The sequence below is a fragment of the Lytechinus pictus genome, unplaced genomic scaffold, assembly GCF_037042905.1.
Source record: "Lytechinus pictus isolate F3 Inbred unplaced genomic scaffold, Lp3.0 scaffold_19, whole genome shotgun sequence".
In the NCBI taxonomy this organism is placed as follows: domain Eukaryota; kingdom Metazoa; phylum Echinodermata; class Echinoidea; order Temnopleuroida; family Toxopneustidae; genus Lytechinus; species Lytechinus pictus.
The window spans coordinates 6747314-6766080 of NW_026974140.1; the positions used below are offsets into that span (position 1 = coordinate 6747314).

The window sequence follows — 18767 nt, forward strand, 5'->3', positions numbered from 1 at the left end:
GAGAGAAGAAAAGAAATTGATGGTGGAAGGGAAACAGAGAGAAAAGGGCGAAGAAGCAATTCAATTCAATTCAATTCAATTCATTTATTTTCTCTTTCAATCTTTTTACATTTACAATGATAGTTCAATATACATATTTACAAAATATAACATTTAAATCATTTTTTTATAATACAATAATACCATGAAATCGAAAGGGAAGGAGACCAACTAAAAAGCAGAGCTTGCAGGGGGAAGGCCCCCTTTTATAAGTAAATTTTATGAATAAAAAATAAGATAAAATTAAGAAATAAACAATATATATCAAATGAATAAAAAATAAACAAATAAAAATAAAAATAAATAAATAATAATAAAAATAAATGATTCAGTATACACTGTATACAGAAATCATAAAACGATTAAACATATATACAAAGAGAAATTAATAAACACATTTACATATTAAGTTCTGAATTACATTACTTTGGGAAAAAACGATAATCTAATATGCTGCAATAATACATATTTTGGCAATTTTTATGACTTCTATTCAAATATTAAGTTTACGACTAGATATCAGTGAATAATTGCTCATATGAAAGAAAAATATTTTGATTAACAAAGTAAAATGAAATGAAATGAAACTTGGGTTCGCCAACATAAAGAGAACTCAACATTAGAATTAGTATGTAATCTGCATTTTATAAAAAACAATCTTTTAATGATATCACATTTTAAGAGTCCAATGAATGATGAGTTCTTTAATTCTCAGCCATTCGTAGTTTGATATTATTATACATGTAACGATAGGGGAAGATATATACAAAAAAAACTACTCCTTGTAATCAATTCTTTTAGAGTTAAAGGTAAATGCTAGTTTTGGTAACGATATCAAAATGAGTTCGTACAGAATCCAATGAAATGACCACCAAAGTGTCTGTTTGTATAAATAAAACATATGTGCCAAAGGATTCTGGAAGAAATTGTGTAATTGCTGAGAAATCAGCAAATAAGCACAGGATTCGGGTAGAGCGTCGGGCCCGACATTCGAAGCAATAATTATACACTGTCCCACGTGCGCTTATCTGTGTTGGGGATCTTCAGCCTGAACATTTTTCAGCGTAGATTTCAAGATTTCACAAAGTTCAGTTTATGTAACTGTACCAGATCTAGATCCTCGATGATTAATGACAATTAAGCCTTGTTTTACAGACTTTCTCATGAAATCAGTGTTTACTGCAACTACTGGAATTTCTCTTTAAGGTGCCGAATCAACGAGGGCAAGGGGCTATTTCTATATCGTGAAGTTCGACATCGCATCTCTACTGTTCCGGCCAAGCTTCTAGTCTGATATTGACAAGTCCTATTTTGAGGTAGAAGGTGATACAGTTTAGACGTGGGGATTTGCATAGACTTCGCAAACGCAAGACAAAGAGTTTGATCCATCTATCTTCAAGAGACATCAGTTCTGACTGGAGTAAAGCATGCTCATATGAAGAATATGCTGCTCCAAAAATGATTCTAAGGGCACGTTTCTGAATACGTTCGATGACTTGTACTTGTTGTTTTGTTAGTGCTCCTGACCATACAGGTACAGCATATTCAACAACTGGTCTCACGAAACTAGTATATACAACTATAAGGTCCTGAAATTACAGACTATGATATTTCAAAGTGCGAAGAACATATAAACGACTATTTGCGCGCTTGACCATATATTCAACATGTGTAGACCATTTCAAATCCGACTGGATTGCTACGATGCAGTGACACATCATGGAGTGAGAGCACCGTCGGGTTTGGTACATTTCTACAAAAACTTTGAACACTTTGACCTTACCATGTGACCTCCGACTGCAGCATAATATGCAGGTCGCCTAAGTACATCTACCATCCAAGTTTGGTTGAAAAGTGACTTACGGTTGCGGAGTTAGGTGTGCTGCCAGGCCATCTGGCAACAATGCTTGTTATTTTCCCAGCCTGATCACAAACAACCTAGCAGAAGACAAAAGAGGAATATCAAATCTTACATTCATAACTGTCTCTATATCGTTCTGGGCACTTAATTTTCAATTTTCTTTGGGACATCCAATGGGAGCACACAACAATTGAGTTTTGCAAGTTTATCACATATTTGGAATGCAATTTTAACATGCATGCACATAAAAATTATTGGTGTGCTTTCCATGTTAGGTTGATTTATCCAACAATCACCCCACCCTTCCACTGCTTCAATTGCTCAGTACTTGCACACACAAAAAAAAAAATATATATGCTACAGAATTAACTACTCATTTTAAAAATTGCCCAATCAAATACGAATCGAATAATTACTATAAATGAAACTGAAGTGATAGGAAATCCTAGGAAAGAAAATTAATGTCACATTCTTTTTTTTTGCCAAACTTTATACAAAATAGTACATTGTTCTAGTTATAGTAATTTAAGTGGCTTTCACATTTGCTTGTATTAGCAATTGCAATCATTTGATCACAATATATGTCGCACACAATCACAAAGGTTGCAAGCAGTCTCAGCACTAATTGTGAAAAGGGCCTAAGAAAGGGTATAATTAATCTAACCTGAACATTGATCGAGTATCTATTCTTCCTGTTGAGGAAGTATATTGCCTGATCCCCACCAGGGCTCCTGATGTAGACATGTGTCCCATCAATTGCACCTATCACTCCTGGAAATCTGCAGTACTGGAAGAACTGTCGCTGAGTTGCTTCAACTTCTTCTCTTGTCGAAGGAAACTTCATGTATTGCCTTTTCCTTCTTGCTATAGCTTCTGACACATCTTTGATGATTCGACACATTGATGACTGTGATATTGCTGCCTCATCACCATGCATCTTTTGAAATGATCCTGTAAAATCAAACAAACCATATGGTTGATAGGTCATTGTTTCGAGGTAATTTTAAAACATTTCATTACACATACAGATGATACTTCTGATGACAAAAAAAATTAAGCACATATTTCATAAGAATATTCATCTTTTACAAATATCAGACAATTTTCTGCAATTCATTTTAACAAGTGGAAGGCCTCTTGCAGTGTCGCCATCATACGCGATTCGATATAGCAGCAGTACTGATAATGTTTATTTTCTGCCCCGTGCTTTTGACTTTTTACCTTGATGTTTTTGCACATCTATTGATAAAAAATCAAAAAAATTGGTCAGTACCCCCAAAGTGTACCACTATATAACATGGCGCGCAACATACATGGTATTTCCCATACATAGTAGATGTCTATGTGTGATCATTCACATGATTATAATTCAAATAAAAAAACATTTCTAAATATTCATTTGGAACTTATGATAATCATGTGGAAACCAACTCGCATATCTAATGAGCTGTGACCTTTGACCTGCGGACTCCGAATTCGAACTGAGCCTGTATTTTGGTGTCCTATACCTACACACCAAACTTTTTTTATCCATTACATATTTTTTTACTTATTGCGCGGAAACCAAGTGGGGGGCGGACGGACAGGGGCAATGCATGACCATCCAGGCGCCATTTTGTAAAATTTCTAGTCCATTTGCATACTATTCCTAATCCCATCCTTACTCTCTTATCCTGCATGCTACACACTTCTAACAAATTGCTGTAGATTGTTTAAGAGTTGCTCTTCATATGAAAATATGACTTGCCCTTGAAAATGCCGTCTTCATGCCCTAAATTCAAATCCGAAATAGTCTACATTAAAAAAAATTCATATTTATTGAAATGTAAAGTAGGAAAATCATAAAATGGCCGTAACTTCCTTGTTTTTATTTATTTTGGTCTGATTTGGGAACATGCTTCCTTATTCATCTGTTTTTACGCATCAGTGACCATTACCTTTAGAAATAGCGCCCTCTATTGCAAAGTGGAATAATAGTAAAATGGCCATCACTTACTTGTTTTCATTTATTTCAGTTTCATATTTTCAGGGTTGACTTACGATAGTCCAAATTCAATTGTTTTTTTTTTTCATTTTACACATCAATGACCATTATCTTAAAAAATAGCGCCCTCTATTGCAAACTAAAGAAATATTATAATGGCCATGACGATGAGTTCCTAGTTTTCATTTATTTCGGTCTCATATTTTCAGGGTATGCTTATGGCATCATCCCTCATAATCCATGTTTTTTTACGCACATCAGTGACCATTACCTTTAAGAAATAGCGCTCTCTATTAAAAAGTTGGAAAACAGTAAAATGGCCATCACTTCCTTGTTTCCATTTATCTTGGTATCACTTTTTTAGGGTTTGCTAATGGCATCATCCCTCATATGCAAAATGTTTTTTTTACGCATCAGTGACCATTGCCTATAAAAATAGCGCCCTCTTAATATTTTGAAAATGTATATCCTCAGGAGTTTTCTCTTTATCTCCTTCTGTTTCTTGCCCTCCATAAAATCACAGGCGTCAATGCATGCACATTGTTCTGATACAATTGCAGCTCTAGTTTTTTGTGTGTATGTTCATCTCGAGTTGTTATCTATGTGCCAAATTTCATAGCTTTTCATCGCAACACAGCCAAGTTTCGGGGGGGGGGGGGTGGGGGTGATCTGCCAATTTAGAGTTAATGACGAATTTATAACTCTAACCTGACATAATAGTTCTAACAGCAGAAACAGCAGAGCTTCACTCCTGCTGTGGTAGTTTTGGAATTTTTAAGCATGCAATTCATAGGTACTTGACTGTTTGCTTAAATGATACTCTTACTTATGTGATCCCTCTCTGATTTCTAGATATTGTCATCATCATCAACTTTGTCTGGAGTCCTAAAATTAATAGAAACAACCTCAGTCAAATAGATTTAACAGTGCCCAGAAACATTCAATAATCATTTAATTCAATTACTCACCCACTGCATGAAAACGGAGAGCCGTCAACACCTGCAAATAAACGGGAAGTGGATCATTCCTCTGTGTGTCCCTCTTCAATTCGGCTTCCAGCATGTTGATGATGTAAATGACGGTTTCTTTTGACAGTCGATACCGATCTCGAAATGGCCCATCCTCATACGATTCCGATGGATTTCTAGCATCCCGTAGCCCACGACGTGGTCTTGGCAAAGGTAGCTGTACATGTATGCAGAAGAGTTGAATATTATTTTTAATTCTTTTATTTTGTGATCTTTATAAACGTTCCAAACAGTGAACATGTGCATGTAGATTTGATTACACATCTACCAACATAATAACTGCAATCTTAATTGTCTTCCCAAGATTAACAAAAATTACATTCAAAATGTTATTTCAAGTTTTCATTTGTTATCTCATCAAATCATTTCAATAATACTTTTAAACAAATTAAAACAATGTAAACCAAATTTATCAATCATACCTCTCTTAGCAATTCAAGGTTGTGAAGGTGATGGAGATAATCCATGGGTATATGTAGATGTCAACCGACGACGTAATTCTGTGAAACAATTGTCAAATAACAACACAAACATTATTTTTTAATAAATACCGGTAGGCAAATAATTGGAAACATATACATATAAAAATAATTCATTGGTTTATCACTTTATACAGATCTCATAGTGAATGATAAATAAAACAAAAACATTGTAATCATTTGTGCGAGATGCCTTTAAAAATTAAAGTTTTTTTTTTTTGGGGGGGCGCTATATTTTCTCTATTTGCAAGTGATATGAAAAAGATTTTAGAACGAAATTTAAGTAATCAACTCTTTAATATTTCAGCCTCTAAAAATTGGCCTGTGCCGAAAGCAAAAGAAAGGTATATTTTTAAATGCAATTTAGGCAAATTGAGCATTTCTTTCTCCTCTTTAAATGCACCAAATAGTACAAAATTATATGGGGTCTTCGGAAATTTTATTTTATCTATGAGAAGCAAGTTCCCATAGAAGAATAATTACAGCTGAGAACAAATTTTGCTTTCTACTATATGGTCAACATATAGTCAATAGACCAGCATGTTTTCACTTATATTGCACTTTCATTTGACCGGCATGTTTCCATTTTCATTACAGTGGACATTGTATAATAATTTAATGAAACACAAGTGAAGACTCTCTTTATTTGATATGTAATGGGAGAAATAGACTGAGGACAAAATAAAAGACCTGTTCTAAAACAAACAATTTAATCAAATAATTGGAATGTAGCAATCATCATTATAAAAATTTAAGCTTGAAAAGAGAATCATTTAATTATAGATAAACCCACAGAGCTGTAAGAAACTTCAACCCGGGCTTCAACCCTTCACAATCACATGCACACTGTCACTAAACCCATGCCCACACCTCCAGAGGACACATGTACAGCACGCTTCGCATTACCTAAAGCGATGTTCGTGCAGGCTCCACTCCACTTCACTACCGCTACACTGTACGCTCCAACAAGGTCGTCTACATCGCTTGAGCTGAGGTAGCTTCGCATCACACATACACACATGGAACACACTGTCTTAACTGAATTATCAGTGAATGGCTGAGAATGGAAACCCGTCGGTCGCTAGCCAGCACTAAGTCATTACTAGATCTACCTCGAGCGAAGTTCATGCAGGCTCCACTCCACTTCACTACCGCTAGTGACAAAGGTGGGATGGAAATGTTATTTATTGTAAAAATTATAGAAAAAAATAAAACGAGGAAATTTTTTTTTTCCCATACTCGTAGAATATTTTTGGTATTTTCTGAACCATCCAATAATAATATAAATATTTATGCTGTTTGACCTGCGACCGATCGCATGCGATGTTTTTAAATCGGCCATGAATAGTGACGTGTGAGGAAATAGATACTGGCTCAAAATCAACAATTTAGAGGATAACCAGAGGATGGACACGGAGTGAAATACGGGTGAAGAGTAAGAAATTAAGCTATTTTTCTTTCTCTTTATATTTTTTGTTACGATTTTTACAATAAATAACATTTCCATCGGCCACCCCACCTTTGTCACTCGGAATATCCGATCGAGTTCACCGTCCCGAAGTTTGGGTAGGTGGAGTGTAGTGTAGCGGTAGTGAAGTGGAGTGGAGCCTGCGCGAACTTCGCTTGAGGTATTACTAGATCTAACTAACTGTAGTTGACATTGGGTGATTTCAAGTTCGGTGTTGGTGTTGAGAGCGTAAAAAGGCCGCTGAACCGAGCTCCAACACCGAGCTGGGACTGGGTTCAGAGGAATGATACCAATGGCGTTATCGATAGCACATGACGTCACGCCTCTGCGCTGCGCTGCTAAATCATCTCAACTTCACGCGAGATTACAGTGGCGTAGCTACGGGGGGGCCTGGGGGGGCACGTGCCCCCCCTGAGATTTGGTGTGCCCCCCCAGGTGCCCCCCCAGAAAAAATTGGCAGAGCAAAAAAAAAAAAAAAAAAAGGGAGAAAGAAGAAAAGAAAAAGGAAAAGAAGAAGAAAGACAGAAGAAAAAAAAAGAAGAGGAAAATAAGAGGAGGAAGACGAGTGAATGAAATAATGTGAGGGGAAGACTTGCAATTAAAAAACAAATCTTTTCATGTTACTATATAAAATTTTTGCTGGCGCTTCGCGCCAGAATTGCCTGTTCGATGAGATTCATATCTTGCTCAATAGGCTGATATGGAGCAAGTTTTGAAGTCGATATGCAAAACATATTTTAGCTCGAACATCGAGCTTTCATTATTTTTTTTTCATTTACAAATTTAAGTGCTCTGTGAAATCGGTCCGTTTTATGGTCTACATATCAGCATTTTAAGCTCACGCTTCGCGGTCACATTGTTTGATTTGCCAAGTTCATATTGTATTCCATAATGTTCCATTAAACAAATGTATTCAGAATGCCCAGATTCTAGGTCTAAATCTAAAACATGCGCGATAGCCTGCATGTTCTTTATTTAAAATGTACTTAAATTATCCAGTTTCACATCAGAATATCAATAATCGTCTACTCACGCTTCACAATCGCATTATTAATTATACCCAATTGACTATATTCTATTTATGATTTACAAAATATGAATAGAGTGTCCTGCTTTTAGGTCTAAAATCTCAATTTTAAAATTTCTTCCTCTCGCGCTTCGCGCTCGCATCAATTATTTAGTTACATATCTACTCCATTTATTAATACAAAAAGTGCTTAGAAAGACAATTTTTTAGGTCGGAATGTCAAAAAATTTGCTCGCGCTTCGCGCTCGCATTATTGAAATATATACCGTCTTCGTGGGTAACTGTAAGCAGTCCTTTTCGATAATGCTAGAACAGTTGATAAAAATTTCTGTTCACGCTTGGCGTTCGCAGTAACCATCTAGTTACATACGAATCTTGTTCAGGATCACACATAACATTGCCCAGAAAATTAAATTTTCAGGAAAAAATACATGAAAGTAAAAAAAAAAAAAAATCGCTCGCGCTTCGCGCTCGCGCTTTTTATAAGGCTTATGAGATTATTTCATGTTTATGTTGTTTTATAAGAATAAAACTAAGAAGTGACTGATATAGGTGAAGATAATTTCGGGCCCCATCCCCTAATGGCGAAAGTCGGATCCGCCCTTGTGACACATACACACACACACACCGGAAAAATGGCCGGTGCCCCCCCTGAAAAAGCAAGGGCCCCCCAGTGCCCCCCCGTGAAAAAAATCCTAGCTACGCCACTGCGCGAGAAGTCTCGACGACGAAAATGAAATCGGAAAGAAATGCATTAAATTCTCATCGTACAGAATACATGTACCAATGTTCAGAATTCAAAAGAGTGAACATTATTCTTTATCAAAATATATACAGCTCAAATGATTTGTTCTACTACTATACTACTACTAGCTCATCTTAACTGTAAAAGCTAATTTTACGGGGATGTTTCATCGTGTTTGCCGCCTGTTCACGAGCTTGAGATTGCCAACACCAACACCGAACTTGAAACCATGATTTTCCCAATCCCTGGGGGTTGGTGTTGGTGAATGGGGAAATTGCACGTAGATCGTCAACACCAGCCGCAGTGCTGGGTTCAGCAGACGACATTCAACACGAACTGCCGGAAATACGTCATATTTTCCGAGGTCAATCCCAATTAACACCAGCCTGATTTCAAGTACGGTGTTGTGGCTGGTGTTGTCACAACACCAACACCAGATTTCAACACTGTACTTGAGTTGAAATCACCCATTCAATGCCATTGTCATTGACATTGTCATTGATTTGATTTAGAATTAGATCATCTAGGCTACCGGCTAGGCCCTAATCTAATCTAGGCCTACCCCAAGTTTAAATAAGTTTAATTGCACAAATTTAATATTTTGAGGTTTATATTTTCATCTTGACATTTACAAATGAAGATACAAATGAATATATAAATGGCATCATAATATAAAATATCCTTGTGAAGCTCATAAAACAAGCTTGGCCCACGGCTTCGCACCTTCGATTCAATTCGTTCAACCACAGTGTCAAAATATCCAACACTCAAATGCACCAATGGGACTGTAGCAGCGCGTACGCGACGATACATTGCATCGTCTGGACTCGTCAATGCCAAAACCTTGTTCGTAATCATGAAAACCAACACTATTAATTTCATATAACTGCATAAAACGTATCAATATATTCCAGAGAGGCACAGCAGAAATTTCTTTTACGAATTCAAAGCAAAATACTTACGAATTTCTGATCAAGAAGATCACTTGACACATCCAAGACCGGAAGGAAAATTCTCTTTGCTTCGCGGGCTTTTCACAAACTTCTCAAGTGCGCATGCTCGAAAAAGAAAACTTATCATTAACTTGATTTTTCTGTAAATTTTACAAAGTTTCCGTAGAAATTGCACTTTCCACATATTACGAATTAATCTGTTAAATCGTGTCTGTAAACTTACATCTACTTTACAGTAAATTTACAAAGATGTATCGTAAACGTCTCGATCCTTACGTCAGTAAATTTACCATTATAACCTGATTTTTCTGTAAATTTTACAAATTTTCTGAAGAAATTGCACTTTACACATATTACAAATTAATCTGTTAAATCGTGTCTGTAAACTTACATCTACTTTACAGTAAATTTACAAAGATGTATCGTAAACGTCTCGATCCTTACGTCAGTAAATTTACCATTATAACCTGATTTTTCTGTAAATTTTACAAATTTTCTGAAGAAATTGCACTTTACACATATTACAAATTAATCTGTTAAATCTTGTCCATAAACTTACATCTACTTTACAGTAAATTTACAAGATGTATCGTAAACGTCTCCTTTCAATAATGATCTTCACTACAATTACGGACAATGTCAGTAAATTTATCATTAACCTGATTTTTCTGTAAATTCTACAAAGTTTCCGTAGAAATTGCCATTTCTGTTAAATCTTGTCCGTAAATTTACAGCTACCTTTCTAGTAAATTTACAAAGATTTGTACCGTAAACCACTAAACGTCTCATTTCTGAGATTAATTTTTAATATATATATGTAAAGTGGAATTTCTACGGAAAATTTGTAAACTTTACAGAAAAATCAGGTTATATGATAAATTTTCTGACGTTGTCCGTAAACTTACATCTACTTTACAGTAAATTTACAAGATGTACCGTAAACGTCTCCTTTCAATAATGATCTTCTGTACAATTACGGATCAAAACGTTTGTAAAATTGATCATTTACCTGATTTTTATGTAATTTTTACAAATTTTCCGTAGTTTGTATAGTACAAATTAATCTGTTAAATCTTGTCCGTAAACTTACAGCTACTTTCTAGTAAATTTACAAAGATTTGTACCGTAAACCACCAAACGTCTCCTTTCAAGAATGATCTTCACTACAATTACGGACAACGTCAGAAAATGTATCATTAACCTGATTTTTCTGTAAATTTTACAAAATTTTCCGTAGAAAATGCACTTTACACATGTTACAAATTAATATGTTAAATCTTATCCGTAAACTTACATCTACTGACAGTAAATTTACAAGATGTATCGTAAACGCCTCCTTTCAATAATGATCTTCTGTACAATTACAGAAAACGTCCGTAAAATTGATCATTTACCTAATTATTATGTAATTTTTACGGGTTTTCTGTAGAAATCCGTAAATTTACAATTTTTTTCCGTATTTTATCGTTTACGGACGATTTCTGTTAAAATTTCTCCGTAAAATTACGGCAATTTTTAACAGTGTAGGTTAGTTGGAAAATTGGTTGGTTGTTGATACCGACTGGTGCTTGGTATAGTTGTATTTTTTGGAAGGTAGCTTTATCAATTGGTTGGTTGCCTGATGGTACTTGAAGACGTATGGCTGTTAGTATTTTAGTTGGCTGGTTGGAAGGTCAGTTGATTGATTAGATAGGTTGATGGGTGGGTTAGTGGGGAAGTTGGTTGGTAGGTATACGTTGGTCATGTTGGTTGTAGGTGGAAGGGAGGTATGTTGGTTTATCGTTTGGTTGTTTGCATGGTTTCTTTGTTGGTAATTGGTTATTTTGGATGCATGGTAGGTACGTAGGTAGATTGTTTGGCTTTAGCTTGTTGGTACATAGTGGGCCTAGAAAGCATGGCTGCTTTGATGTTTTAATGGTTGCATGGGCGCGTCATGGTCTAGTGGTTCTGACTGTCGCCTTTCAAACAGAGGATCGTGGGTTCGAATCCTCGCGTATAGCGCGTTTTCCTTCAGCAAGGCGAGGTGAATGGGTACCCGGCAGGATTGATTCCTTGAATGCACGAGCGCTGAAAGGTAGCTCGAGCTAAATCCGGGGTAATAATGATAATAACAATGCGCCTCGGAATATATTGTTCCTAGATAAATGGCGCTATTCAAATGCCAACTATGGTTGGATGGTTGGTCTTTAGATTGGTTGGTTTGATCAATACGTTGGTTAATTGGTAAAGTAAAGTTCGGATATTTGGTTGGTATTTTATATTTCTTGGTATCTTGGTAGATGGTTGTTTTATTGCTTCGTGTAGGAAATTGGTACAATAACTATTCCCGGCTTCGTATGTTATGAATCGTGTTTGCTGGTATATAAATACATAGGTTTTTGTGGTTGCTTTCAAGTTGTTTTGTGCTGATTGGCTGGTCGATTTGACTGCTACTTGGTTTGTTGGTGGATTCATTAATTTGTTCAATAATTTGTTCGTTCATCCATTCATAAGTCAACCAATAGTTTTACAGTACGCCAAAGTGAACATTGATGTAATTTTATTGACCTAAAGATTTCAAAATTATGATAACTGTAATTCTGTAGATCTGTATATCTTTTATCAATACCTTTTATGAAATGACGTTATGTGACATTCAAATGAGAACTAATGTACACTGTGTAATCCTTTCTTTCTCCTCTTTATCATAATTCGTGTTGTCTTTTTAACTATTTGTAATTAATAATGTCTCCGAGACTTCTTTAAAAAGATAAAAAGGTAATACTGAAGGTTGAGGGTTTTGTTAAAAGTTTGTAAGAAATCTTTTTCACAATGATTGGTGATATTCTTTCTTTTCTTGATTCATTATTCATTATTTAAGTGGAATGTAGAAAAAATTAGGTGATTGACGTGGTGTCTTCCAAATTGTAGAGAAAGGGTTTTACTGAACACAGTTTCTGTACAGTCAGTATCATGAGCACTGTTATGATGTGCAAACTGAAGACCAATGCAAGCTTCAAGTTAACGATGCAGTGCATAGTTTTCGTTATCTATACTGTCACGGGTTGTGCGATTAGAGAGTAGCGTATTTTAACATCACTTCGCTGACGATTTTTGGAACATTGACAATCTATTGCAAATGCATGTCAAATCACAATGGACAGATTTGAGGTCATTGTCGAAAGTTGAGGACCGGACAGCACATCGTCTTAAGGCCACCGCACACCTTACGACTGGTCTGCGACCCGATTTCAGAATAAAATGTAATAGAATTTGAAGCTAATATTGGGACTTGGAATAAGTTACTGTGTAATGTTCGAAATCATCGTACGAATACCTATGATCAAATTTGTGACTATGCTATCATCCTTAGAATAAAAGCAAATTTAATATCTAGTCGTAATGACGTCATAGCAGTCTTACGATTGGCTACGATTTGAAACTAATTTGGACTTTACTCCAAAATAAGGGCTTGCAATTTTCAAAATTGTTATGATATTATTATTTCAATTAATTTTAACCTCAAATAAAATGATATGTTCCATTCACATCTTCAAAAAATGAGCAAAATGTGATTTGTTCCAAAATCGGGTCGCAGACCAGTCGTAAGGTGTGCGGTCGCCTTAAAGCATGTTAAGATTCTGACCGGGTGAAAAATTGCAAATATGTCGTTTGTCCAGAGTCCAGGACGACATTGCTGTTTTGATTCACCAATTTTCGGCAAAGGCTGCTTTGTTATGAAGAGCTTTGGACAAAAAAATATCAGCGTAATTAATAAAAACCGTTTGCAAAATGGTTGCTAAAATGCCCTAGTTTTTTGCACAGCGACGAACGAAGATATTGTTTATTGGACAATCGTTCACAAAATGATTGAATTTTATTGTTCCTGAAGTGCTTTGCGTGTCTGACTATTTCATTTGTGTAATTTCAAGTTCAAGGTCAAGTTCTCACTTAAAATTCTTCAGCTATTATACATATTACTTATTCTTAATCATCCATAAAACAAACAAGAAATTAAATTCTTGGATAAATCCATAAATAATATATCAAAATTAGTCACAAATGAATACAACGAGCAATCATTTCATTGCGAGAACTCATTCAGACTGCTTTTTGAATTGTGTCCATTTCATTCACTTTCCCGCAAGCCATTTCTTATATCCTTAAAAAAAAAAAAAAAAAAAAAAAACTCATGATCAGTGTTTGGTTATGCATGAATAAAATAATTTCATGATGCCATGATTGTGTTGGGAAAGTGGTGCGCAGAATTTTATTGTGTTCTTTTCGACTTGGTTATAATCACATCAAAAGATTTCAAAAGAAACTTCCATGGTATCAGACTATTTAATTTTAGATTAATTCACCAGAAACTATTCTAGCAAACTTTCTTGTCACAATCTATATACTTTACGATAACCTGGTATTTTCTGTCTAAATTGGGCGACTTTACAATATCTTTTCACTATCCATCTCTCATTCTGGTATTGGATTCTCTTCTAAATTCTGTGGTATTCCTACTCTCTTCAATTTATGATTCCATGATGCCTACAAGGGTGGTTTCGTTGACTTGTGCTAAAGGACGAAGAAACACAATAGACTTATTTTTGTTGTTGTGATGTAAAATAACTCTGAATTATTTAAGTATCAAACATTTTAGTTCATTTGTGAGTTACAGAGAAGAAATCATTGTGAGATATATTAGTTCATGAAAAAAAAATCAGTTTTCTTGTCTTTAAACATTTGAGTATGTAGGACTGGTAAATAAAAGAGAAAATAACTTTGGAAAAGTCATACTTCTGTGTCAAAGTCATTCTTTCTGTGTCAAAGAGAGTTGATTCATGCTCATTGATTGCAAAGAAAATGTGCCTCTAAAGTTTCCTTCATAACCATTTTCTTGTTGTTATAATTTCATTAACTTTTGTTATAATATTACATGGTTATATTTACAATTTTTTCCAAAAAATTCACGTTTTATTAATTTATCTGTTGATGAATTGAAAAAAAATTGAAATTGTACGTCTATGTTGGTGTCTATTGGTCACTGTAATGTGATGATTAATATGTAAATATGTTACACTCAATAGCTATCAATATTTAGATAATACAGACCGGATTCCTGCTTGAAAACAACTCTTTATCAAGACCAACCATCAATTATATTGTTATTTTCAATGAAATGTGTAAATATCATGTTATATGATTTTTTTCAGAGATTGAAAAAACGAATGGACTGAAATGGAGGCAACTCTGTTCACATTTCCATTGCAAAAGACAGTGTTTATGTTAGATCCCTTTACCTTTCGAGTGACTTACTTTTTTACATCATATCTGGTCTTTCAATTTAATGATATTTATTTAATAAATTGCATAAAAAATACAAAAGTTGCTGTCAAAACTAAATAAAAAATTACTTTTATCACTCGAGTCAAGTTGAAGTGAATCAGCTATCTCACTTCAATGAAATCTGGTTCTGTAATGTGTAATTAAGTACTAAATTTTTTTTGTGTATTTGAATATTACCAAACATGCAATCTTCTCATTTTACATTTCGGTACGTACTTTCGATTTTACCATACTAATTTGTTCTCCTTTTTCTTTTATTCTCCATGCATGGTTTTAATCCTTCAAAATAAAAATTGCCAAGGGGAATTCACTGGGAATCCAATCTTTCAGTTGCACATCAGAAATATCTCAAAAAGGGCCCTCTTTTCTTTAACAACATACCAGAAAGAGTTAAATGAGTTCAATCTTTTTAATATTAAATATAAAAAATTGAACTCGTTAAACTCTTTTAAACGTAAGTTTAAGGAGTATTTATTGCTAAATGAAATATAGATAGATATTTTGTGCTTCCCTTATTTCCCTCTTTTGAATTTTAAGAAATTCTCTCAATGTATCTATTATGTAAGTCTTATGTTTATGTTAATTGGGATCATGTGTACGAGTTTTTTCCCCAAAAAATGTCACGGTAATCTCCATTGTAATCTCCTTCGTAAAATTATTTCTATTTTTTATAATGTTATGCTTTATACATTTACATGTACGTTTTTAATGAGAATGTGGAAATAAATTCAATTAAAAAAAATTAAGACTGAGTTAAAACGAAAACGATCAGGTTCTCCCACAACCTTCAGAATAACCCGCCGCGTGACCTCATTGCATTTATTTATAGTTGTATTAATTTTGTGATAATACATACAAAAGAAACAAGTCATAATAAACGAAAAAATACAAGAAGAAAAACACATTTGATAAATGATCAAGGGAAATAATAAATGATTAAAGATATATACTAATCAATTATAAAATAATGATTAAAAAATTGGTTTTGTTTTGATTCAGCTACAACTATCAAAGTTATCGTTATATCTTTTTTTTTTGTGCCGAGTAAAGGACATGAAGTATTCTAATTGCTCCATTGGGTAACAGATTATCTCCACCCCGTGGAGCACACATCTCGTCACAACTCATTGCCTTTCACTGTATTTCCTCTATAATTTTTAAGACATTCGAGAAATATCTTTCTTTTTGGGAAGTGCTTTTTTTTTAATTTCAATTTCATTGAATGTATTCTTTGACATGCTTTGAGTCATGGATTTTGAGATGGATTGCTTTTAGGTCTGTGCCGACCGCACAAAAACGTAGTTAGCCTAAGAGAGCGCCAACAGTAAGCTCAGTCACATCTTTCGGATTGTTAAGTCAAAACATTTATTTCAATGTTAAGCAATGCATTGTTGTAACATTAGGCATCGCCGCCAAATTGTCGGTTGTAACAGAGCCTCTGTTTGTGCACTGTTAGCGCTAACAACGTTTCTGTGCGGTCGGCACAGACCTAACAGCAATCCATCTCAAAACAGATTGTTGCCCATTAGTTTATAAATAACATTGTTTTGATTTCTTGCCAGGAGTAATTGGCTATTGATATGCACATGGGACTGTCATCCAATCACACTGATACAAGTAAAACAATTCACTTTAGGGGAAAGAAAGGATCAGAATATTCTGTCAGTCTTTCTGACCTGAGGGGGATTACCTGCTCAATGAACTTTTTCATGTCTTTAATGAAAATCAACTTTTAAATCTGACCATACTTCGTATCAAGTCAAATTCATATCTGCTACAATTTATGCTGGGAATAATTAGATCCACATAAAGGATATTGCAAGAAAACGATTTACAATTGAATGCAAAATAATATCAATTGTTGATATAGCTCTGTAGCGTATTAATTCACACTTTCGGTTGCACAAAGTAGATCAGCATTTGGTAACATTTTAGCAATTAATTGCAAGACTAAACGCCCAAATTTGGGTATATCTAAAGATAACGTCTTAAATTATTAACAAAGAATAATAGTCCAATAGTATTCACAGTATTAAATACTAATGATGGGCAATTTTAATTTTGGAGACCACATTTGACATGTAATCAATTGCAAGTTCTTTGTAATGCCCCCTTTTTATATACACTGATATTTTTAAACCAACCTTCATAAGTTGGTTCAAATGTGAATCTATCAACTGTTGTTTAAAACCATTTTTTTAAGCCAACAAATGGACAGTTAATATTCTAAACAACTTTGGGGTTGGTTAATAATAATTTTCAGAGTGTATAGTGTAATAATCTCAAATGATTAAAAAGAATTGCGATAGGGATACCTTTGACCAGGGCAAACATTTCTTGTTTTCTGATGTATCTCCGTTATCATAAAATATCATGAAAACAACAAAGAAACCAGAATACACATATATTTTACCAGAATGATAGATCAGATTTTATTACAAGCATATATAACAATATATTAAAACACATAACAATCGAATTGTTCATAATATTATTTTCTTTCAATTGAAAAACATATTTAAGGCACTGGTAGAGAATCAGTAGAATAATTAGGAAGCAATATGGTGAGAACAGCTTGGCCCTGTGACACAAATGATATAATCAATTGTACAAGTAAGTGTAACTGTACATCTATGACAAACCTCGTACAAAAAGTTACAATTGATGGTAAATGTCAAGCCTATCTTTTTATGTTACACTTGCAGATCTTACATTCATTTATTATGTCTCAGTATTAATCAAAGCATGCTTGATATCATATTCAAAATATTATTTGATTCCCTTTGGAATTACATCCTACTTATAAGGATCATGCCACATCATAGTGAAAATGCTGTGTTCCAGTGCAGAATAAAAAATAAAATTTCTGCAGACTCCCGCGATCCTTTGATCCAGTCGCCTCAAAACCCAAACAGGTAAAGATGAAGGAAATGCTGATACATGTAGGTACAACCAAATGCAGAAAATAGCATCCATTGGGGATAATATTCATAATTTGAATCATTGTTCTTTTGACTCAAGTAAACTAACAGATACTTTTCAACACTTGTAAAGAGTTGTTGTTATTTCTGGAGAGATGCAAATATTTCTTAATATTTAATAAATATCATTTAGCTATAGAGTAATTCAACGGTTTTCTCTGACCATCCCTGCTCAATCAGTGTATTTTTAATTAATGAGAAAACGCATGTACTATTTCTCCATGTTATGGCTCCAAGTTACCCCTAAGAACCACAATGGTAAAGACGGGGGACGGATGAAAAGGCAACAGAACACCCAATACAAGGCAGAGATACAGGGGGCAATGCTTCATCTTCAACCCCCACTTGCTGATACAGGCAAAAGCAAGAGCAGGCAGAGCAGGTGGAAGTGTATGTACCACAGTAAGTATACATGTTTTTTTTTATATAGCATATGCTAAAGAAAACTAATGTTTAAATTTATGCTTTGTGATAATTTTTTAATTTTCCGTATATGTTGCTCAAAAGTGTATTTTTTATCTCAGAATTATCGTTCTTGTTTCCATATTGAGTAGAGAACTCAGAGCTAAGTAATGAGAGAATAGTGATTAGGACGGTATAAACAGTGTCGCCAGTGCAGTGAATCACGTGCTAATCCATTTTGAGGCCGAGATGAAGGCCAAAAATGAGCCACCGATACAAGGACAAAAACAAGCATCAATCCAACACGCATATATATCTTTGATTCTAAGGTATAAATTCCTCTTCCATTTCTTCTATTGCAGGGATGATTGAAAACATTTTACTGATACAAAATATTTGTTTTGAGACATAGGGCAATGACATGAAAAAAAATGCCTTAACCAATTTTCCAAAATTCTTAGTTTTACACATACAAGTA

The 18767-nt window shown here is 34.4% G+C and overlaps 1 protein-coding gene across 2 annotated transcripts; it reads right to left on the reverse strand.

Annotated features, from left to right (window-relative positions):
• Window positions 1-400: 400 nt before the first annotated feature.
• On the reverse strand, window positions 401-9931 carry LOC129258878 (putative nuclease HARBI1). Of its 2 annotated transcripts, XM_064114387.1 has the most exons (6): window positions 9594-9931; window positions 5335-5412; window positions 4853-5069; window positions 2565-2851; window positions 1823-1977; window positions 401-1345 (listed from the first exon to the last, which is right to left on the reverse strand). In XM_064114387.1, the coding sequence occupies exons 2-5, from the start codon at window positions 5377-5379 to the stop codon at window positions 1870-1872; spliced, it is 657 nt and encodes a 218-aa protein (XP_063970457.1). In that variant the 5' UTR covers window positions 5380-5412; window positions 9594-9931; the 3' UTR covers window positions 401-1345; window positions 1823-1869. The 2 variants fall into 2 exon arrangements, with proteins under 2 accessions (XP_063970457.1, XP_063970456.1); XM_064114386.1 differs by having other exon boundaries at window positions 401-1977.
• Window positions 9932-18767: the final 8836 nt, after the last annotated feature.

Excerpts from the sequence above, each read along its gene's own strand:
- LOC129258878 (XM_064114387.1), bottom strand. The coding sequence starts at position 5,379 with ATGGATTATCTCCATCACCTTCACAACCTTGAATTGCTAAGAGAG. Across the intron at positions 2,852-4,852 it reads TCTCCGTTTTCATGCAGTGG|GATCATTTCAAAAGATGCAT; the intron begins GTGAGTAATTGA and ends TTGATTTTACAG. Across the intron at positions 1,978-2,564 it reads GATACTCGATCAATGTTCAG|GTTGTTTGTGATCAGGCTGG; the intron begins GTTAGATTAATT and ends GTCTTCTGCTAG.